Genomic DNA, 25,821 nt, shown 5'->3' with positions numbered 1-25,821 from the left:
AAAAATGTGATACTAGTTCTGCATAACTAAAGTCTATTCAATTCTGAATACTCTGCCCCATAACTGTCATCAGGAAACTTCCAGATGAAAATTATTGATCGTCATGGACTTTTACAAGGGTGGCCAGGTACTAAACTGGGTCAAAAATGTAGACCATTGATAATTAAATTGTTTAAGGTTTTAGATACGTTTTAGTTTTGCTTCTTTCTGTTACTTAGATTGTGACTATCAAGTCGTAATACTTTAATCTTTAATTATCTCCAATGTGTTTAAAATCAGATCTCTATGTTCAACGCGAAGATCTGTCAGGGACCGCTTAGGGGTCATGTTATGGCGACATATGCTATACCATACATGCTAATTTTATCAGCCGATCAGATGAAGTTTTACATCATTGTGTTTGGGAGACTGATCAGCATTGCTGAAGAGCATCAATATGTGCTGAACGTAATTCAATTTTAGATTTCTGAAAGCTGCATTTCATTGGCTTATTCAAAGGTCACTAGAGCATGACCCCGTAGAGATCGCTGTCAGATTTTCACATAGGACGGTGGAGATCTGATTTGTATCAGATTGTATTTATCCCATGAATGTGAAACAGAGTAACTTTTCTGCTACATTCAGTTTCGTTTCCGGCCTTGCATGGTATTCTTTGAAAGTACAAATATTATTCATGTACTCATTTCGAATCCACTGTAATGAGATTATTGTTTCAGGCAATGGCGAGGTGGTGCACTTTAAATCCATACAGATGAGTGCTTGCTGCATAGTATGCCCAAATGGTTGCCCGGGCATAATAAGAAGGGAATTGCTAGCAGATGTCGTTGGAGAAGATATCTGCAGAGTGAATAATTATATGGACACAACAAGAAGGCAAGATTGACTATTTTTATTACCTTTATTACATTTTAGGTCTCCAGTTTTCCAGGGCTTCCAAAATAAGTTCAAAATATCAAAATAATAACATCTGATGCTGGTCTCTTTGCTCAAATGTAGCACATTGAGAGGCTGTAAAATATGTGATGCATTAACTTTTCTGTCTTCATTGTTATAATAAAAATCCTTTACAAGCAGCACGTACAGTTTAATTTTTAAACGTAATAGTCTTTAAAACTATCGTCAACGAGTAGAAAGGAATTATAGTAAGATCGTACCCTTGCCAATTCTATCCAAAATTGATCAAAACATAGCCATGTTTTGATCAAAATGTATCAAGTTCTAGAAAAATGCATCCAAAAAAGACACCACCATCACACCACAGTTTCGTCATCTCATTGCTAACCTGACCAGAGACCAAGAGAGCTTATGCAATAGTTCTATATCCTTCCAGCATCATCCGTTGTCAGTCCATCAACATTATTACTTTATCTAAATGAATTCTTGGATGCGTTTGATTCGAGTCCTGTTTTAGGGTAGCTCTCGCCACCTAATAGTCATGACTTTGAGAACAGGAAGCAATTTCTGGACTCAACCACTCTTTACATTAAATGCGGTTCAGCTGCAAGATAGTTCACAATTTGCATTTTATGTAATCAATTTGTTTTCTTGTACCATACCTTTATTTCCACATTCTGTCCATCGTCTATCAAGAATTTCTCGTTACTACTCTGGAGGCCATATTTTTTAATTCGATTTTGATCAAACTTGGAACATGGGCTTAGATTATTACCATCCCAGACGAGTTTGATAATGAACAGTATCCATGCATAATAATGTGAGGTTCTTGCATCTGATTTCCTGAGTTTGTGACCACTTTGTCTGATCCGATTTACATTAAACGTGGAATTCTGGTTTATATGATCAAGCACTTTCATGAGTATGATGATAAGTGATATTTACCAATATTTATGAGGTGACGTGGTATCTCCTTAACTAATTACCACTCTGAAGACTAAAATTCCAATCATAGTTTGAATAAACTTGCTAAATATATTTAATTTATCATGATCTTAGATTGTCAGAATGATCAGCAAGGTCGTCATGTGATAATGAAGTGATTTTGCATCTAAAATGGACAGCTTTTCATGACTTCACAAACTTGATAAGATTTTGTTATTAAAGTTAATAAATGGGCTTTTGTCATAAAAAACGAGTCTTATTATGAATAAGATCTGTAGATATTAATGACATTCAGAACAGTTACAAATGTTCTTTGTGCGCATGCTATGTAATCAACTTGTTTTCTCTTTCTGTATAACTTTCTTATCTCTTTTTGCATGGGGAAGAACGCTGTGTAACCACAAACGTGATTGTCAGTAGTTATCATGAGTTATATCCCCACGCAAAAAAGTACAAAAGCAGTTTTAAAAATAATAGAAGATGCATGCAGCTCAAAATAACAATTTATACACATTTGCAACCTAGAGGTTAATATGAATAATTTATACTTTATAAATGAACAAAACTGGTCATAAAAATGTTTAACGAGGATGTCTAAAACGAAACAACTGTCCATCTTTCGTTTTTGCATATTATGAATAAATGAAAACAAAATGTAGAAATAAAAAGGTTGTTCGGAAATTGAGCGAATTGTAATGCATTTGAGAATAAATTTAGCAGTTGTTTTGTAGAGTTAGTTTATATGTTGACTGTTGCCAGGTCAGATACAGTGTTTTATTTTGTTCTCAATGTCATGATGCCATTACATTATATTAGGCTGCAGCACTGGTACAAACTAAATACATACTGGTTATTTTTATATGCCCACCATATGATGGAGCATAATCTTCGTTAGAATTTTGCTACCAATTTCGTTTCAGCACAATAACCATCTACAGTTACCATGCTCTGCAGATGGCTTGCCCTAGTATAACGAATTTCCTTATTGATTTCCTTGTTTAAATGGCAAAGGTCAAGCCCACTGACGTAATAGAAGAAGAAATAAGTTCAATAATTCAAGTTACTCATCTACAGTCACTAAACATTTTGCAAGTTCAATCACACCGACATAAATTGAAAAGAAGAATGATTAATAACAGTTACACATTACATATTATTAATGCATTGCTATATCCTTTCCTGGTGCTAGTCCCTAGTCTGAGGACATTATTGTCCCAATACGATGCTTAATCCACTTCCGAAAATCATTATATTATCCTTCTTTTCCTTGTACTTTTTGCATTTATTCGCATGTCTTTGCGGCGCTGAACTCTTAGGCAATTAAGTCTTTTGGCTATCATATTTGTTGTTTATGGCCTGATGAGATTTGGAATTTTTCAGAAAGTCACTGGGCATGTAGAAACAGGAGAAATGGGTCCTTCCTCCTCTACTCTAGAGGAACTCTCTGTTCGCAGGAGGGAGCTATGGCTTTTACTGATGGAGGGAAGTCGCCAGCTCCAAACTGATATTTGTCCAGATGACCTCTGTGGGAGGGATCATTATCACTTCTTGGCATAGGGAAATTACCAGCCCCAATTACAAAGCCCCGCCTTCCAGACGCAAGGGAAGTGCAGTTGTCGTCTTGTTCTATTAGACATCGAATTTAAACAAAATATTGTTAATCGTAGTAGAGTTCTTTAAACAGATATTGTCCAATTAGGTCTACATCTACTGACCATTCATTTTCCCAGTGACCGTCACCGGGGCATTGGTTGCTGATACCGGTCACCAAGTAATTTGTCAGGTAATAGTAAAGAACTGTCACAGGTACCAGGCATAAAAGTTCATCTAACGACAGTCATAGAAGCTCTGTCACCTGCTTACCAGCTAGCTGGGACCAACCATTGGTCACTGGTGACCCATAACCAGTTAAAGAGTGATGTCTCAAGTGACATACGGATAGTTTCTACCGCTGGTCACAGGGCAGTAAACACTGCAACGAGTCATGGGGAATTGAGCTCTCATCAGTTGACACTTCCAGTCTATCACCATGTATGGTATATAGTACTGATCTTTCGTTTTCGTCTCGGGTGGCCAATAATGTCGCAACAAGCGCTGGTCACTGAACATGAAGCACCAATCAACATACGCTGGATGTTGGACATTGGTCTTCAGACAGAGTAGCAAGCTTTCACCTCCGGTCTAGAGGAAGGAATCGGCTAGACAACCCCATTTCTTAGTTTTCATTTAATCCATATAGGAAACTTACTTCGAATATTTATGAGTAGTCTGGGAAAAGGAGTCTGGTCGATACACCTATCTTTCCAATAATTCCATTCAACCCTTCGGAGCAATTGTTCATTTTTCTGACCATGCCACCATGGATGACCTTGATATGGCTCAGTGAATCATCAAGCTGATGATACCCTAGGTCTTCCTTGCCTCCTCTGTCTTCGTTATTGAAAAAAGGGAAGGGGTCCGCAGAGAGGGAATCGCCAATTACTTACTCCAGGAGAGAGAATCAACAGGCTAGTCCCATCTCCTCTGGCGAGTTGACACGGGATAGTGAATCCTTATTAAGGAAGTATTATACTCCCTGGAGGTATGTGAGTTGAAATAATCCTGCCTCGCCTTGAGTGCGAAGAGCTGTAACGTTTTGTGGATGCAGTCGATTTCCCAGAAAAACCTGACACACCTGTCCTTCTCAGCTATTGGGTTAGCCTTCTTCGTCCCACCCAACAGGACAGATGACAGAAAAGAAAGAGGTGTGGACTTTTTATAAGGCAAACAACGAGGTTTACCGTCTTTATGTGTGCCGAATGTTCCCAATCATCAGTGGCTCGGATTATTTCCAGTTTGAAAAAGTTCTCTGGGTCACAGCCCATGTTGAATCTTCTGTCGCGCCCTCACTTAGCGACATGATAAAGGTCAATTGGGGGCCAGACAGCAGAATGAAAGGTCTATCCCTTCTTCCATACTTCGTCCTCTGGTCTCAGCCAATAACTACAGGGTCCATTTGCCCGCTTTGCCATTTATGCCTCACACCTTGGACTCGGGTGCTTTCCATGTGGAAATTTTGGCAAGGACCTGTGATTGTCTCCCTGTCAAGGCTCAACAGATTTTCGAACTGAAACGCAGACACTAGATACCATAGCTTTGCCTGCTGATCTTTTTTTTTTTGCTGCTTCTATCAGTCTGTTGAATGAAGAATCTTTGTTTCTAGTTACCTTGCAGAGACGGTTCTAGCTCTTGGCCAATACAGTCGTAATGTCTTAGCTATGGCCTATAACAAGCTTTCGATGTTTATGGCGCTGTCTGCAGAGAATCTTCACTTCTACGGACATAAGCCTTTTTTAGGCCACCGTTCTGGGCGGAGCTGGAGACATCCTTCTGCAATCAAATATTGCCGAAATGTTTTAAAAAAACCTTAAATGAGTCCTCAAAAACTGCTGAACAGTATTTGTTGAAATTTAAGAGTAATCATCCTTGCATGAAGATTTTTCACCATTACGCAAATAAGATTGATCTGCCTGGAAATATGGCCACCATTACGAACATTAGAAAATCTGTTCAACAACTTCTACAAAATGTAAACAAATCTTTCAAATTTTTACAAATGATGTCGATAAAGACACCATTGCTAAAACATAAAATCATATAAATGACTTATCTTCCAAAACCCGTTACTTACAGTTGGAACAAGCATAAAAGACTGAAGTAAGTTCAAGTGCGTATAAGTAATGCTAATCTACCATGAAAGGCAACCACTGTTAAAAGATTTTATACAACTTTAAACGATTACAATTTGTCTGAACCCTATCAGCAAAATTCAACCAAATTTATTTAACAGCAAGCAGTCTGGTATTAAGAACTTTAAAATTGATATCAACATTATATCAATATTGGTGTTGTTACGAAATGTAGATAGTCTTTAATAACATGTTCTAAATAACCACTGAGCAGAATTTGACCAAATTTCACAGAGAGTACCCCTTGTTTGATTTTCTTTCAGATTTTTACAAATGATACCATTCTTCCATCAGATGTGGCTGTTGTTACTAAAAAATATTGTTTTTAAAAAGCAAAAAGCACTGACATAACTTTATCTAAAAATTAAATTATTTTTTTAAAAGACTGTTGAACTGAATTTGAACATTTCAACACAAAGAATCCTGGACTATGGGCGTTTCGATATTGGAAACATAATTATGATGTGAAGTTGTATGTGGATGAAGATAAATTAAAACTCAAGAAACTTTGAAACATTTGGTTTCATGCCATATACCGGATCAACAGAATTGGATAAACTTTGACAGAAAACATCAGACTGACCCGGATTTCTTGGCCAACATCACTTACATTTGGCTGAGAGGTGATTTGCGCATGGTGAGCTATGTCAGGCCTACTAGGTCCTCTTGTTATAATTAAACTGTCAATTTCTTAACCGTCAGCACAATGCAGATCCTTATAATGAATTGCGAACCTATGCTAGTAATTTTAAGCACATAAAACTCTATTTGGGTATCGGATGAGTAATGTATACCTACATACTCTTAACAACAACTGAATGACAACATCATCAACATTATTAGCATAAACAGGGTGAACAAATGAAATTCTAATATTAATAAATCTATTCTAGTGAATGAATTTTATTCCTATTTCATGATCAGTGTTTAATCAGTTATATATATATATATATATATATATATATATATATATATATATATATATATATAGATATGTGTGTGTGTGTGTGTGTATCTATCTATCTATCTATCTATATATATATATATATATATATATATATATATATATATATATATATATATATATATATATATATATAATTGTTTGTTTTAAATTTATTCATTCCATTACATGCTATTGTAATGTAATATTGTTTACTGGATTTGACATTGTCCAGAATTGATTTTTTAAAAATATTTTTTATTTTTTGATTTTCGTTATCTGCTGTGCTGCATAATTAAACATTGTATCACATGACCTTGACTCAACTTAATGATTCTTACTCTGAGACAGATAAAAAAAAATTAAAAGAAAGTTGTTTACCAAAACTGTCACTGATTTTGGAACAAGGTCAGCATTGTTGCTGACCTTGTTCCAAAATCAGTGACAGTTTTGGTAAACAACTTTCTTTTAATTTTTTTTATCTGTCTCAGAGTAAGAATCATTAAGTTGAGTCAAGGTCATACCAGGAATATGTGATATTTATCATGTAACAAGCTTCTATTTTTTCCAGAAGAATGAACCCTTGACCCCCATCTGGGAATCTGTTACGCGTTTTAGTCAGTCTTATAACTGATGTTATGATAAAGGATTGCCAGTCGGGCTTAAAACATTTGACACGTTAAGTTGTATTATGTTGTGTCCAGTTTGGGCTGAATTTTAAATTTTCTTCAAATTGTTGAATTCAAGTGATTGTTTTCCCTGGAAATACAAAAGTGCTCTGATATAACTCTTGGACAAAAACTTTCACTGGAATTTATACGGAATTCAAAACTGGAATGATGTTTTCTCTGATTCAACAAGAGACTGTTGACACATCAGTACAACGCTGACTTACTGATGTTATCACCTTCCATCATGGATTTCATTGGGATCTGAACTGAGATTCATTAGAACTTTTCATTGATAGGACTTTTTTAATCTTGGATTATTTTTGGATTTAATTCGTAAAACTGTGTTCTTTTTTCTCAATTTTCACTTTGTATTCTAGGGAAATAAATTATTTGCTAAATTTTACAAAGCTTGTTGTCTTCACTCTTTTCTGTTACTTATTTTAAGAGCATAGACTCTTAACAAAATTCACAAAAAAGATTAAAATGTTTTTGAAACGTCACGTTGATGGTACTTCATTATTAAATTACTTCTCTTATATTATTATCATCCAGCTAAAAGCACCATAAAGTGTTTATTTTTAACAGGGAACAATGTTTAGCAGATCTGGCAGATTTTGAAAAATCATGGATTTATGTTCAGCATTATTGATTTCATATCTAAATTTTGAAGTCTTCACATCATTTGGCAATTCTAAAACTTCACTTTCAAGAGCAAACTAAATAAATTTTATTATAAAAGAGATAGTACCACAATTTTTGACACAAAAATATTTTTAGATTTAGAATTATTTGACAATGGTACACATCAACTGTTTTGAAAAATTATTGTACGATTTTCAACAGTTGTTTTAAACGGTGACTGGAGAGCTTGGCCCAGAAAATATTAAGCCCATTGTTGAGTTGGCCGACAATAAGGCGAAGCAGGTCATTCTGTACCGAAGTTCTTTCGTACCCAAATGCTATGGTCAATTCATACCCAAAACAAAAGTTGTTTAGTGCACACATTTAATTACAAATATAACCACCAAGATTACATAAAAAATATATTTTCTACACATTTCAAACTTACATATTCGATTTCAGACATTGCCTTTGTGACAGATGTATGACGTATTACCTGGGAAGCATTATAGATGTTTTATTGCTGGCAGTGTGCATGAGTTTATTCAGTTATTTAAAACATTAAATATATCGCTTTAAAATACAGAAGTAAATATATGTAAAATGCAGTGCCAAGTTAAATTTACCCCCCCCCCCCCCAGCTGTTTATCAGTGTTTGGACAATTCTTTGCCCGGATATGCATTAGTCATGCAATTTTTATGGCAGGAACAGTTTATTAGACAAAAGATATGTTTGTAATTAGAGAGGTAGCAGTAAATGTGAAATTACGGTATATTTGGCCATGTACAATAAATAATGACCATCACATTGGGTACGAAACAAAAAGTTTCTACTGGGTACGAAACGAGTTGGGTACGGATTACATAACTACTGTAAGACTTCGTATCACTTGTTGTATTTGAACAATTGATAGCAAACAATGCCTGTTTCAGATCAAAATTTGAAGTTTTTCGATGATCATTACCTTTGGTCTTCTATGGCTTCGTAACACATGATTATAGCAAAATTAAAAATGAATCGGCTTTTAATTTTTGCATCAACCAATATATTGCTCCCCAAGATTGTGATTCCTGTAACTTAAGAATACACAATTTGTAGTACAGCTGTGTTATTTTATCAACTGAATGATAACTGGTATCAATTATTCATTAAAATCCGTATGTAAAACACTGTACATCAATATAATTTCTATAAATCAGTCAAAATGTTGATTATGCAGCATATAAATTAATTAATATGGGATTCTAGTTTTTTCCCACCAGTACATTTCTGTTGCAAAATAAATGACTGTTAAAAGAAACTTACAAAGATAAAAAGAAACTGAAATGACTGTAGAACAAAGAACATCACATCCATATTACTAGTATATAAATCGTGAACTGAAAGGATGATTACGTAATGTGCTGAGTACGTTATTGGGCCGACTCTTCTATGGGCCAAGTAGTTCCGATACCTTTTAAACAGATGCATATGTATCAAAAAATGACGATAAACTGGAAATGATATTGATTCCATTCATTATTTGGAAACCAGCCACACATTTAAATATCAGTTTCTGCTGAATTTATGAAAACAGCTGGTATGGCAACATGAACAAAAATTAAATTAACCAACAAATGTTAATACTGGTTGAATTCACAGCCTCTAAATTCTACTGTTACTAAAATAATTTTCCTTAATCAGCTTCATGATTTATATATCTTATAAAATGTATTTACCGATCAGCATTGTCATCCAAATAAGAGGACGGTGAGGAAGGCTGCAAAACATAACAGTCTTGAAATAAAACATGACTGATGGAATTTTCTTGATTATTCACTTGAAGGAATAGAGTCCAAAATTTTGTGATCTTATAGAATAGAACTAAATACTTATTGGCAATACAATTAAGTAAATAATTATCAAATTAATAATTGCCTAACTGAAAAAAGTGAAAACCACAAAAATATCTCTGTAAAATTTAATCATAGTAATATGAAAAATGGTCATCTTGAGACAGACTTGTAATATTGTGAAATGAAATTTTAAGCCCCAGGAAAGAATTAAAATATAAGGATTCAATAACGTGCATGTATTTTTCAGAACTTTTACCCAGGAGACTATCCGGAATAATGCTTTGCAGATGGTTGGGCAGCAGCCCCAGTACCTGGTTTCTGTCTGCAATTGCGAGCACTTCGCAACTGTATGCAGATACAACATGGAAAGGAGTGTTCAGGTAGGAAACTTACCATAGATTATTCTCTACAAGAATCGACCTGATGATGACAATATTTCATGCAGTAGAGACTTGTGCATTCTGGTATCTTTCACTCTAAAATTTTGGAAAATTTTTGTTGTTGTTTTTGTTTTCTTTATATAATACCGATGAATTTGATGCAATCAAAACGATTATGCAGGACAATATTTTTGTCTCACTTTCTTCAACATGATAAATATATAATAGTCACTTTTCAGCCTGAGTCAGCACGAACAATATTAAAGTTATGAGTTAAAGGTTTTCACTGAAGTTTATATAATTCAGATATATTCTATATCAATTGCTACATTCGGATACAAATTTTGGGAAAATATCACTTTAGATCTAAATTGTATGCATTGATATTCTAGGATTTTCTAGCTTGCATGTCTCACCTGCTAAAGCAGAAAACTTGTTTCATGATCGTGAACAATTTTGAAAGTTTTGTGTTGCAAATTTTAAAATTCACATATCTTCTACAGCAGTGTCTCCGTTCAGCTGAAACATTGGATAACATTAAGGCTCAATAGTAGCATAGGAAACAATGATACCAATATACCAATCCCGATCTATCTTCATCCATACAATTTAATTTACAACGAATCTCTGTTAAGACATGAAGAGCGCGATAAACTAAAATAAATATAACAATTGATTTACTACCGTACTGATCAATAGGTATCCCTGTTTTCAGTACTATTGACTAAATGCAATATTTAAACTACTGGAAATGTCTATACTATCTCTGTTCTTCTCTATACCTCATGAAGTAAGAAGGTATAACGAGGTATTGAAAATAGTCTGAAGAATATAAATGGATAGAATAGCAAAAAATATACTTTGGAGAGTTGCTGAAGTATTGATTGAGAAGGAGATTAAGATATTGACTAAAAAGGTGACTGAGATATTGACTGAAAAGGTGACTAAGATATTGACTGAAATCTTCGAAGGTGACTAAGATAATGATTGCAGATGTGACTGATATTGACTGAAAAGGTGGCTAAGATATTGACTGAAAAGGTGCCTAAGATATTGACTGAAAAGGTGACTTAGATATTGACTGAAAAGGTGACTAAGATATTGACTGAAAAAGGTGACTAAGATACTTACTGAAAAGGTAACTGAGATATTGACTGAAAAGGAGACTAAGATATTAACTGAAAAGGTGACTAAGATATTAACAGAGAAGGTGACTAAGATATTGACTGAAAACTGAGCAGGTGTCTAAGATATTAACTGAAAATGTGACTAAGATATTGACTGAAAAGGATGCTAAGATATTGACTAAAAAGGTGACTAAGATATTGACTGAGAAGGTGACTAAGATATTGACTGAAAACTGAGAAGGTGACTAAGATATTGACTGAAAATGTGACTATGATATTGACTGTAAAAGTGGCTAAGATATTAACTGAAAAGGTGACAGATATTGACTGAAAAAAATGACATAGATATTGACTGAAAAGGTGACTAAGATATTGACTGAAAAGGTGAATAACATATTAACTGAGAAGAACGCTAAAATATAGACTGAAAATGTGTCTGAAAAGGTGACTAAGATATTGGCTGAGAAGATGGCTAAGATATTGACTAAAAAGGTGGTTGTTGTTGTTGTTGTTGTGGGGTTTAACGCCATTTTTCAGCACACGATAGGCTATGCATGGCGGCCAGTATTAATGGTGGAGGAAGAACCCGGGAAAACCCCGAAAAGAACCACCGACCCACGAGAAGCTACTGGCAAGCTTTCTCACATACCCACATTGGCCGAATCCAACTAAAAAGGTGACTAAGATATTGATTGTAAAGGTGACTAAGATATTGACTTAAAAGGTGACTGAGATATTGACTGAAAGGGTTGCTAAGATATTGATGGAAAAGGTGACTAACATATTGACTAAGAAGATGGCAAAGTTATACTGAAAATATGACTGAAAAGGTGACTAAGATATTGACTGAAAAGGTTACTAAGATGTTGACTGAAAATGTAACTAAGATATTGAGTGAGAAGGTGACTAAGATATTGACTGAAAAGTTGGCTAAGATATTGACTGAAAACTGAGAAGGTGACTAAGATAATGACTAAAATGGTGATTAAGATATTGACTGAAAGGGTGACTATGATATTGACTGAAAATGTGACTTAGATCTTGAATGAAAAGGTGACAGTGATGTTGACTGAAAAGGTGACTAACTCATTCACTGAAAACTTAAAAGGTGACTAAGATATAGACTGAAAAGGTGACAAAGATATTGACTGAAAAGGTGACTAAGATATTGATTGAAAACATAAAAGGTGACTAAGATTTTGACTGAGAAGGTGACTAAAATATTGACTGAAAGGGTAATTAAGATTTTGACTGAAAACTTAAAAGGTGACTAAGATAATGACTAAAAATGTGGCTACGATTTACACTGAAAAGGTGGATAAGATATTGACTGAAAAGGTGACAACGATATTGATTGTAAACGTGACTAGGATATTAAATAAAATGGTAACTAAGATATTGACTGAGAAGGTGGCTAAGATATTGACTGAAAAGGTGACAGCAATATTGACTGTAAATGTGACTAAGATATTGAATAAAATGGTAACTAAGATATTGACTGAGAAGATGACTAAGATATTGACTGAAAGTGACTAAGATATTGACTGAAAATGTGACTAACATTTTGTCTGAAAAGGTGAATAAGATATTGACTGAAAATGTGACTAAGATATTGACTGAGAAGGTAACTAAGATATTGACTGAGAAAGTGGCTAATATATAGACTGAAAATGTGACTATAATATTGACTGAAAAGGTGGCTATGATCTTGAATGAAAAGGAGACTAAGATATTGATTGAAAAGGTGACTAAGATATTGACTGAAAAGTTGACTAAGATATTGACTGAAAAGGTGTCTAAGATATAAACTGAAAAGGTGGCTCATATATTAACTATAAAGATGGCAGGCATGTTGGCTAAAAAGGTGGCCAAAGAATTATTACTAAAATTATTATTCCGTAACTGAACCTAAAACCATATGAATAAACCAGTTTAACCAATAACTACAAGCGCAAATTCATTAATCTCATTAGTATGACCCTTCACGCTTTTTGAGTGAAGCAACCAAAACATTTCTTTCAAGCACAGTCAATAATTGATCGATCAAACGGGCACTTTCACTGATGTGTATCGGATTGTTACATTGTGTTATTAATGACATTTCTGTTTATGAAAACTCTCGAAAAACCAAGAATTCTCAGCACAAACAGCCACAGATGAAAAATAAACGTAGTGGTTTATTGCCCGTGGCAGTGCCGGATTTAGGCCTTCTAGAGCCCTAAGCACTATTATGGTGCCCACACCCCCTGTCCTGCAAAATGTGAAACAAAAAAAAAAAACAATATTAAAAACAAAAAAAGGTGGGAAAATACTAATGTTGCCATCATTCCAAATCAAAATACCCTTACATGTAGATCGAAATGGTCATATATAATTCATTCAATTTTATCATCAACAATTATTATGAATCTTTTTCTGGCGCCCCTGTTGGGCTGGTGCCATAAGTACATGCTTAGTGTGCTTAATAGGTAATCCGGCACTGGCCCATGGCTTACAACAATATTCTTAAACAAGAGCTAAGAAGTACTTTTGTTAAATTATGCCAGGGTAAATATATTATAGCTCAAAGAACTTTAGGGAAAGCTGGCAGAGGTTGAGAGCTGTGGTTGTAACTCATTCTTGATTTTTTCAAATTTTAAGGCAAAATATATTATAAATTTATTCATACTAATGATATTTCATTTCTGTAGGTTTCTCACATTTCCACAGAGACTTCTTTTCCTAACTGATCTAGCTGATATTACTTTAGCTGTATAGGTCAATAATTTTTCTGATGGTAAGGACTTTAGAGCTAAGGTTAAATGCATATACATATACATTTTCAGCAGAGTTGCATATCCCCGCGATTTTTCACTTGAACTAGTCATGTTATTTCTTCGTCTATATTAAAAGTAAAACTGTATCCTAGAAGCAATATCCTACTGTTTCGAGCGACGTTTATGTGTATCAAGGCCAGAGACTTTAATTTTCGATTACCATGATTCGTACATAAGTCAATAATAATGTTCCAACCATCAGTGTAAGTATTATGATAATGGAGGTTTTGATTTTTGTTACAGATCTTTGTAAAAGCCTTATACCCCTAATTAACTTTAACCTTACATCGAGCATACAAGCCCACGCGCGTACCCACTAAGCAAAGTTACCAAGATGTGTCCATATGAGAGGATAGTCATGTGGAGTAGAAGACCTATGCTTAGTCCCTGTAACCAAACAAAACCGTTATTATGAGACTACTCCACTCGTGTGGTGAATAAGACGACCACTATTATTGGAACTGTATTACACACACAACCTGTGCACATAAGTGAAGTTTTCATTAAGTCCGATATGAGTATACTACATATATGGAGATTCTTCTTTTTCTATGAGACTAAAATACATGTACCACTGAAGGAATAACTTTTGGTCACTACCATGGTGTTTAGTAAATAACGGCTTTGTGTAGTGTGTTTTCCGGTCGACTACATCCACACCTGACACCTGTTGAAATATTCTATTTTTGATACCCAAGGCACATGTGGCTGATGTGAGCTTGATGTTAAAAAATGTTGTAGTCTGAAGAGAAGAAAACCTATCAAGTTACAAAATTACCTCAGATTACTCCTGTGACCTATTCTGACACTGGACCCTGTCTGATCCTAGTTTCCCCTGATCCTTCCTACCTCAATTATGATATTTGGACATTTTGTTAGGGTGTAGGGTCAGAGTCCATTGCCTATCGAAAAGTTGGAATTCGCTGCTTACTGGCCAGACTAGCAAACTTGAATGACCTTTCATGGAGATATACCTGCATGAAATCAAAAGGAGTATGATATATTTTCTCAAAAATTGCGATTATAACATTCGTTACAGCTTTAATCCGCTAACATACGAGACGAAATCACAGCGTTGATGAAATAAGATAAGATAAGAATTCTTTATTTGAAACTACAAAGTCCATATCTCTAAATTAAAAAATAGATATAAAGTAAAAACATTGTAAACATAAAAGAACATATATATCATACATACAAGTATACAGATACATATACAACTATTAACTGCGTTATGCATTGTTAAGAATGAAATGAAATGACACATTTAAATAGTAATTTGTCATGGCAGGTACAATTGGGAGCAATTCTCATGTTTTGACCTTGAGCTCGCTATTTGCATTTCTAATCACATGACGACACAAATTTCACAATCTACATGTCAATGACATCAGAGGTCAAATTATCAGGCAACAATAATAAACCATTTCTAATGTTGATATGGGGGCGCTCACCAGTTATTATGTATTTTTGAGAGAGTGACATATGTAAAGAAAAGTTGTTTGCATTTAAAACATGCACAGTGGAGAGAATGTTGGCATACCTATATGCTACATTAATGTAATGTGGATGACATTTCTTTGGATATTGTACTTTTGGAAACTGTACCTGATCTAAGCACACTGCTAACTAAAATGACTGCTCCCTTGTGCTAAAAAAATCAGCCTGAATTAGTCTAAAGTACACTCTAAGTAGCAGTATTAAAATAGGAAAAATTAATTTTGCCAGACTAGACAATACCAGCTTCTGAAAGTGCAATGAATGAATTACCAAATATATAAAATGTATAAAAAAAAGTTATCGGCTCTTTTTTACACAATTTACCTCTGAAGTTCAGGATGTGAAAATGACCAAGTGGAGCTAGCACTTTTTTGAAAGGTGCACATCTGGAGTAAGGCCAAGCTGTATACTCTATAACCCATATTACACCCATCAATCATACACCAAAATAAAGGGAATTAAAGGTTCTTTGAACTATACCTAAGATATACAAGGTCTTTTTTAAATAGCCAGTATAACCAGTGAGGAAAACCAGGGAAATTCTTTTTCATTAAAATTCTATGCAAAATACAAAACTGTAGAGCGCCAGCTATAGGAAAACAAATCTAACATAAAATGGAAAGTCATGTAATCTTTATAGAAAAATGAAAAAAATAAACTTCTACAAATATTTATTCTAAAAACAATGGTCAGAAATCTGTAATTGTTGCAGCCACTTGGAAAAAACTAGATTCATGAAGCAGAGTGCACGGGTCAATGCGGTAGTCACGTGATACCGACAACAGCAAAAAAAAACCATCGCTGACACGTGCTTAGTACTTGATGAATCTGGTTTTCTACACCTTGCTGCAATAACGACATATTTCTGGTCGTTGTTCTCAGAATAAATATGTAGGGAATTTAGTGTGGCTTATATTTATTTACAAACATTACGCAACTTTGTTTAATATTTTCGAATTCTATGTACAACTATTTTGGAAATGATTTATTGTTGATATCAAGTGACTAAAGGAAATATAAAAAATGGCGTAGCAAGGGTCAGAGGAAACTTGGATTAGACCCTGTCTAACATACTTTAAAACAGACAAGGTAACTTCCAAACAAACCTTTCCACAACTGACACCTCCATCTCCGGCTGATATTCCCATTAATGAAAGGATTCTGATATAATATGTGGCTTGTTTTACGCCTGGTATATTTTTCTATTCGTCAAGCCATCGCTGACTTTTCTGCATTGCAGCAAACTGCAGTTATCAGCTCTAAAACATGAGAATTGTCCCCAATTTTACCTGCCATGACAAAGTTATACTCACCTACAACCTACCTCTTTTTTCTAGTATGTTAGAAAGGGTCCAGTGTTAGAACAGGTCATAGGAGTAATCTGAGGTTATTTTGTCACGTGATAGGATTTTTGTCCCTTCAGGTTTTTGTTCAACATCAAGCTTACGTCAGCCACCTGCGATCTAAGGTCCATCAAAGGTGGAAATCTTCTTTAAAACTTATTTAAATCTTAAAACATTATAAATAAAACATGATGCAGTTCTCATTATTTTCAGTTGACTCTCATTGAAGTCAATAAATCATGTAGAAAGATATAACAATTGCTGGATGTAGATTATATTTTGCAACAAACTTCGAACTCGAGATTATATTTTGCAGCAAACCATTCCACAGAAAATAATGTTGTCCTTGAACTTACTGTTCATTTCTATTCAGCTGATAATTAAAACAAACAAATTTTGTCGGAATTGGCTGTTTTATTTTACCAAAACAGTTATTCTCACAAATGGGTTATACCATCAGTACATAAATTGTGTCACTTAATAGTGAAATGTAGGTAAAGCAGGGATTAATATTTCTTTCATTTTTATATTTAATATACTTGCATATACTGATGTTTCACTTAATTATATTTACTAAGAAGTTACCCTGTAAGTCAAAGATGTATCACTTATGAATAAGTTAATTTTGTAAGGAAATTAACATTGGTGTCTCAGAAAATTGTTGGTATTTGGATAGAAAAAAATGGAATAATAATTACATTTCTATTACGTGATAATGAAGCATGCAAAATAGTTACAATTGATGATTATATATCTATTTTCAGGTCGAAGATCTGTCTTGGTCTCTGGGTCTTTTTCTTTTTGGTGTTTGTGTTGTTTCTGCTGTTGCTCTTTGGGCTCATAAACGCTAATACAATACATGTATTACAAAAAAGAAAATAAAGGAATTTCCGGTATAATTTTATTTTACTTTGATACCTTCCTTGCAAGTGTAAAATGTGGCATGTGCTGAACATACATTTATTTCAACTAAATTTCATTTCTTTTCCACATTCCGTGGTCTTAAAATAAGTAACAAGAAAGACAAAAAGAGAACGTAAAAACAATTTACAATATAGTGAATGAAATCACAAAGTCCTAAAGGTTCTATTAACTCCAAAAGTTTCAAGTAAACCGAATGAGTCCAGATGTATTCCAAATGATATCCTGTAGTGTACTGATGTATTAACATCACAGAAGAATCACTATGTTATAATCCCAAAATGTCTTTAAATGAATTCGTAGTGTTTCAGTGACAGCTATTCTTCCAATTAATCTGAAATAAGTCAAGCATTTAATTCCAACAAATAATTAAATTAAAATGAATCCTCTCAAAATAAAATTTCCAAGACTAGTGTTTACTACTAAGAATGCCTAATTTTATATAATAATAATAGATTACTAAAATGCAATAAATAGGTCATTGGACATAAATTCTAGAATAACCTGATCTTTTCAACAGCAGCTGTTTTACACTAATAATGAATTAGGTTAGCTTGGCCATTTAGAACTCGTGTCATGGAGTTAGGTTATGTGACGTTTACTGGAACAGTTGTGCAACTAAACCTTGGAACTTTACGAATGAATGTACACACTTGATACATGGCTCATCTTTAAAGTGCTAACTTATGACTGATAAGAAATTCAATTTTTAAATATTATTAATTAAATAACACTTACAAAACTATAATCATGAATGGGAATGCACATAATCTATAAACATAACACCTCACTTGATCAAATGCTTTTGGGGGAGGGTTTCTTGTTTAATTTCCCTGTTGTGTTTATCTTCATTTTGTTATTTTTTCAACCACCTATTTAAGAGCCAATTCCTGACCCTATTTTGTTAGCTGAGGCCCCTTTGAAAAAGGAGCAGACCTAATGGTGTGATAAATTCTGGTGCTATAAAATATAAGTGATGTGTGGCTCATTTAAAAATAATTCACACGTATAAAGGATTTGTAAGGTTGCTAAGCACAATAAATAACTGTACGAATATTTTAATATCGCGCTTTGTGATTTTAGATTATGAATATATTTTTAATTTGGGTGATTGTGATTGGCACTTACTTCATACGGGTTTGTCTCCCATTGTCAATCTTGGTCTTTTTGGTCATTGTGTTTTGACCTCTTTTAAGGCCTCTTACACTATTTAGTATATTCATTTTCTGCTATAAAGAGTTAAGTTCTGATGTGAATATCTTCACATTAAGTGTCCAGATATAGAGTAATTCCGCTGCCAAATTACTTGTGTAAGTGTGAATCGCAATTCACCTGCCATCATACTTTTGAGCATTTCTAAGGTGTTATGTATAATTTGAACTACTTGTGTGTTTCCCTCACGCTCTTACAAGCAAGGTTTTTCCCATCAATCTCTGTGTGAGAACAATGGATCTCAAGGGTATAAATACCAGTCATGACCAGCAGTGACTATATGTATGAAATAGGAGAACTAGTAGAGCTGTGCATATGTAACATAAGAGAGCTAATATGACTGCTGCATGCTTACAATTATATTATAACAAAATAAACTGTTACAGACTATATAATATTCCAAATGATATGAAATAAACCTACAAATATATCCTTCAGTGTTGAAGATTGATGCGCCCATAGAATTAACAACATGGCTATTCTACAGTAGTGTTATTTAACTGATTGCATACATCTGTATTGACTCGAGTGACAAAACAATAATCTGCTGTTATATAATTACTGCATATGGAAATTCAAATAGATACATATATTAAAATATCAGTACTGTTACTGCAGTAAATAACTAAGCATGTATAGAAGGGAGCATTCGTGGTAATATTCCTACATGAAGTATTCAATAGCTGCATATTACATTAACATGACATTTAGATAGCTATAAAGAAGAAAAACAATTCTAAATTTATATTTCAAAGTATTAGCGCATTCTGGACCATAACAATACTGTACTCATTGGGAAACACATTCGAGTGGTATCATTTTTTATGTGTTTTATAATTCATTTTGTTTCTGGTTGTACTCTTCCCTGAGAAATACACTAATCATTTTTCAGTGATTATTTTATTATGTACTTTCATAACTTTACACTAAGCCACACATGTCATCTACATTTATGTAAAGAAAGAATTTTAGGTGTGATCAATTCATTTGGATCGATTTCAGAGTCTTGACTGAAACATTGCAATTTCATTCTTGATTCATTATGCACATTGCACAGTTAATATTTATCAGCATTTATTAAATAGATCTCCTGTCTTGTGATTAAAATCCCAAGCTGACATCAAGTCAAAGATGACCTTGGGCTACAAATGGAAATGATGATGATTTCTGCTAAAGTACTGTAAGAAGTGAACTTGTCACTCACTGAAAGGAGTGTTTTGCAAAAGTTTGCAAATGGGAAGTGTCTGCAATAGTTAAAAAATGACTGGAGTTCTTTCCCCATGATTTGAATAGGTGTGTCATACACCTCAATTATTTGCTAACATTGAGTATGGACATACTGGACCATCCCAGCCACGGCTTTTTGGAGCCTGATTGTATATCATTTAGAGACTCCAGAAGCCAAACAGCTGTCTGAGGCAGCCCATCTTTACTACCTTGCACAAAAGCAATAATGTACTCATTCAAATTGTTGAAATCCTGCTTAATGCCTGTGTTGCATTTAAATAAGTGCCATGATAACTGTCACCTGATTGCTTTAAGAGGTCCCCTAATTTGTATGCAATGACCCACTCACTGGCCTCACAGCGGTGGCACATGCTACTTCAATCAGTGACTATTTCACATTAAAAATCATTTTGAAAAAAAATGTGATAATTTTCCCCAAAAGCCTTAGAACATCAACAAGGAGGCAACAAAATGGCAGTAGATGGATGTTTTCATTTTCTTTTAAAGGCCATTAGCCTTTGTATTTTTATTTGCCTCCCTCATGTTCTAGACCTTGGACAATGACAGAGCAACCTTGATAAGTGGCCTCAACAGCTTATTGTAAAGATAGCCACTGCACATTTTTTTGGACTCTTAAACTTTTTAGATGAGTTTTCATAATAGTTTTTTGATCTCTTATTTTCTTATATCTTAAAATAATCATAAAAATCGTATAGTGGCCTGGATATCAGCTGGGGCTTTGCCCTGTTTGTCACCATACTAAGCAGCAAGGGCGAGGTGAATAGTGATAACATTTGGATTTATTCATGCAAACCATGCAACCTCCAAACCATAACAATAGTATATTTGATGCAAATTCACTCTAAGGCTAATTGTTGGAATCATCAAGAATTCTGGTACAGGCTATTGGTTAGATCCTCACTCTTCGCAATCATGTGATTGATGCTCTAGCTAGGGATACTTCCATTCCTTGGAATCCTCAAGAGTTCTGGTAGATGGTCAGTTCCTTACTCTTCATAAACTTGTCATTAACCTACATATTTAAAACATTATCACATGAAAGTCATAAAAACATGTTAACAAATATAAACACGTTATGGATGTTTAATGTAAGTTTTTTTATTTAGAATTAATCTTTAGTTCGTTCTTTACTGCATAATTGGTATTCATTTTCTAATTGATCATTGTTATGTATATCTATATTTTTTGTAACTCCTGGTATATCATTTAATTTAATTTTCATGATTTTTATTCATCTTTGTAAACTGAATAGAATATCTTTTGATACAAATTTTATACATGATTTGAATCTGTTAAAGAATGCAAATTGCATAGGGTTTATAAATGTATGTACTGACAATTAGTAACTACAATCTAATAGTAAGACTTAAAATGGAGCCTATGGCATAGTTTCTCAGTGACTGATGAGATATCGACGTTTCAAGAATAATTATGTGGCTTCCCATTGGTTGCACAAGGTCACGTGAATATGCTTAAGTCAAAGTAAAATCGTAAGTGTATGCTGTCACATGGGGTCTATTGCAAAATACATTTGGAATATAATATGGTGTATATAGGGAGAAAAATTGAGTCATTCACACTTAGTATGTTTCTGTTGTAAGTCTGCAGATATATTGTATGTTGTACTTAGATATTTTTCGAGAGAAAAAACATTTGCTTGGACAGTTCAGTGGAAATTGAAAGTGCTCATTATTTGGACTATAGTATTATTCTGGAACTGTTATAAATTGTTTGAAGAAATTCCGGACAATGCCATCTTGACAGCATAATGGTTCTTGGTCGTCCAGTACGTATCCAGAATTGAAATTTATAAGGGATTTTTCATTCATTTAGGACTTTCAAAGACCTTTATAAGGACTAGTTTGGATTCACTTTATAATACTGTTAAGTTCCTCTCATGTTTTCATTTATAACTTTGATAATTAAACTGCTTGCAGGGTTTTATAAAACTTGTTCGTTTTGCTTCTTTCTTGTCACTTAAGATTGTGACCACAGAGTTGTAACAATCATCATCTTGTATATAAACACCAACATTTGTCTTTATGTGTGTCCCATCTAGGCTTTTGATTTTCTTTTATAACTCCCATCTGCCAAAAATGAGGTTGCCAGTTTGTGACTCATGGCATCCCATTTTTAAACCTTTTTCTAATATTGATGTTGAAACTTTCTTGCAAACTTGTGCATCCCAACTTTTTATATTTTTTTAAAAAACTTTTTGGACTTTTATGTTGAAACTTTCTTTTGGCTCATGTCTGCCAAAAAATGTCACCTGTGTGAAACTCACGGAATCCCAATTTTTATTTTTATTTTATTTTTTAAAGTTTTTATGTCAAGACTTTCTTTTGAACTTGTGCATCCCAATATTTTTCATTTTTTAAAAAAGTTTATTTTTATTTTTATGTTGAAATTTTCTTTTATAACTCCTGTCCTAGGATGAACAATTGAGCTAGTTCTTTCATACAGTTAATCATGGATCGTAGTCCCAATGTCTTTCTAGGATATTAGCTGAAAGGCTTTGGCTTTCCACCAGACTCACTATTCAAAAGCAAATCTATGAAGCCGCAAAGAAGAATGTCACAAATATAGTCCATGCAGCGAAATCAGCCCACTACACTACTAAGATCATGGAAAGTTCCAGCTGCAAAGAGCTCTTCGAGATTACTAACAAGGTAATGTCAAGGAACAAATCTACACCGCTTCCAACTACCTTCTCTTCCGTCGACCTTCCGGACATGTTTGCAAATTTTTTCTTCCGTGACAAAGTACAAACCATTAGAGATAAGCTTGACACCACAATTTCAATTGACTCGTCATCACCATACAGTTGGGATACAGAATTTGAGCAGCAACCATTAGCAGCATTTGAACCTGTCTCAATGGATTTCGTACATACAATCCTGATGATGAGTGCACCAAAATCATGTGAACTTGATCCAATTCCAACATCACTGCTGCTTGAGTGCTTAGATCCAGTATTGCCTTCACTAACTGATGTTATTAATACCTCTCTCTCATCCGGGGAATTCTCATCATTTTTCAAAACTGCCATTGTACAGCCTCTGCTGAAGAAACCAACACTAGACCATAACGATTTAAAGAACTACCGCCCAGTTTCTAATCTCGCATTCATATCAAAATTCTTAGAAAAGGTTGTTCTATCCCAGCTTGTATCTCATTTTAATTCAAACAGTCTTTTTAGCAATGTACAATCTGCATATCGCCCTTGCCACAGTACTGAAACTACTCTTCTAAAAGTAGTTAATGACATTCTGTCTGCTTTGGATAGCGGAAAGATTACAGTCCTCACCCTCCTTGATTTGTCTACAGCATTTGACACAAAAGACCATGATATATTACTTCACCGTCTCCAGCATGTATTTGGCATTCATGATACAGCCTTACTGTGGTTCAAGTCCTACTTAGTCAACAGGACACAAATTTGTCTGCAAATGAAATACACTCCAGCCCAGTTGAACTATGTTGTGGTGTTCCAAAGGGGTCTGTTCTCTTCATTCTTTACACACAGCCGCTCTCAAGTGTCCGTGTCTCACCAATTGTACGCTGATGACACCCAAATATACAAATCTAGCCACCCAACTGAAGTTGATGATACCATCCAAGGTGTAGAGAGGTGCATTTCTGATGTGAAATCATGGATGATATGTAACAAGCTGCAGATGAATGATGATAAAACTGAGGCCATTCTGATCACAACAAAAAGACTTTCTCATTCCCATCCTTTACCTCAAACAATAAATATCAGCAACACCAACATTAAATTCACACAATCAGTACGAAACCTAGGTGTTACTCTGGACAGTACTCTCACATTGCACCAACATGTCATGAACATATGCAAGGCTGCATATCTTGAGCTGAGACGCATCAGCTCCATTCGCAAATATCTTTCAGTTGATGCCACTAAAACAATTGTGTGTTCATTAGTACTTTCAAGACTGGACTATTGTAACTCAATTCTGTCTGGTTCATCTCAATATCTACTCCAAAAACTTCAAAACACAGCTGCTCGGATCATACTTAGAGTACCACGACCAGAGCACACCTCCCCGCTCTGTACCCTTTACTGGCTATCCATTCGATCCAGAATCAAACACAAAATTTGTTCTCTGTGCTACGTTTCACTGACAGACTCTAGTCCAACATACCTATCCGACCTTACTAATGTGTACACACCAGCAAAATACTTACGCTCCTCTTCTGACAATCGTATACTCATTATTCCCACTATGAAAACAAAGTCATATGGACAGCGTTCTTTTGCATACCAGGGCCCAGCAACATGGAATAAATTGCCCACTGAACTTAGACACAAAGACACAGTGATCACATTCAAGAGTGCTCTCAAAACTCACTTATTTCGACTGCAAGAACAAACTTAAAGACCTAATAATGTTTCCTACCTTAAATATTATCAGCATGTTTTTTCTGTTTTCTAATTTCATGGTGTTTGTGTTTGTAATCATATCATTATGTTTTTTATCTTATGGGTGTTTTTCTAATGTTGTAAAGCGCTTAGTGCTTCTAAATATTAGGCGCTATATAAAGTTCTCATTATTATTATTATTATTAGTCCCAGTGTCTAGCTAATGAACACAGTTAATTATTACATCAGTCATCTAATATTGCTCTTTTAATTTTTTCATTCATTTCGTAATTATAATGTTATCATCTATTTTAAGATAACTTTAAATATTCAAAATAGTAATGAACAATATTTAGAAATTTCTAACTGTGCACATTGAAACCAATGGATTGTGATAGGTACTGCAGTAGGCATTTAGGCTATGTTTTTTAAACACAATATTTTGTCCTCAATTTAAATAACCTAATGCATAATATGTGTTCAGTGATGTTTGGAAACATTTATATCAGACAATTCCTTTTGAATGCAGAATTCCACTGCACCAGCGAGAATTTAAGTTGTGATACTTGGTTAGGGGCCATCCATTTAGTATGTACACAAAAATCTGGGAAAGCTTGACCCCTCCCCCCTGCCGGCTGAACCCAGTCGAACAGGTTGCGTATTAGACAAATTATTATTGAGGCTTCACCCCCCCCCCCCATTTCCTGTGTGTACGTACATTATCAGTAGACCCCTCCCCCATGCGCAAGCGTATGCATTTGGATTAACCCCCCTCCACGCATACGTACTAAATGGACGGCCCCTTACAGTGTGAAATAATCACCCATATGAAAACTTTGGTGATGAATTGATATGCATATTTTTCAATTATATTTGACTGCTAGTTTGACGTACAACTTTAACAGGAACACTATATTTACACAACTGACTTGTGAAGGTTTGAAATGTAAAATTTGAGTGCAGCCTTACAACTTAATTGAACTCTTTCTTATATCCTAGGGACTTAATCTACATAGCAAGGAAAAGCAAAGCCAACAAGTATTCTATAATTTAAAATATAAATTTATTTCCCTAAAATACAAAGTTAATGAATTAAAAGTAATTGACCAGTATGGTATGAATTCCTACAATTCCTGTATGTTCTAAATACTCCAAGATAATCCAGATATGCTTATTTGCTACGGAAGAATTGCCATTTTAATATCGAAAAGTTTTTACTTGAATTCAAGGTAAATCCAACAAATATTAAGTC

The 25,821-nt window shown here is 34.3% G+C and overlaps 1 protein-coding gene across 2 annotated transcripts in view; it reads left to right on the top strand.

Annotated features, from left to right (window-relative positions):
- Positions 1-22,134, top strand: part of LOC149770188 (phospholipase A and acyltransferase 3-like) — a 42,875-nt gene extending 20,741 nt beyond the window's left edge. For both annotated transcript variants that reach the window (XM_089949262.1, XM_089949261.1), the window contains exons 3-5: positions 717-873; positions 9,886-10,018; positions 17,569-22,134. In XM_089949262.1, the coding sequence (XP_089805388.1) occupies positions 717-873; positions 9,886-10,018; positions 17,569-17,655 (377 nt within the window). In that variant the 3' untranslated portion in view covers positions 17,656-22,134. The remainder of the gene's footprint in view (positions 1-716; positions 874-9,885; positions 10,019-17,568) is intronic.
- The last annotated feature ends 3,687 nt before the right edge of the window (positions 22,135-25,821 follow it).

This window comes from Sinohyriopsis cumingii, unplaced genomic scaffold (genome assembly GCF_028554795.1).
Source record: "Sinohyriopsis cumingii isolate HCF-2022 unplaced genomic scaffold, ASM2855479v2 utg002490l, whole genome shotgun sequence".
NCBI lineage: Eukaryota > Metazoa > Mollusca > Bivalvia > Unionida > Unionidae > Sinohyriopsis > Sinohyriopsis cumingii.
Note: the sequence above shows the minus strand (reverse complement) of the source record. Positions and strands in the feature narration are given on the sequence as shown.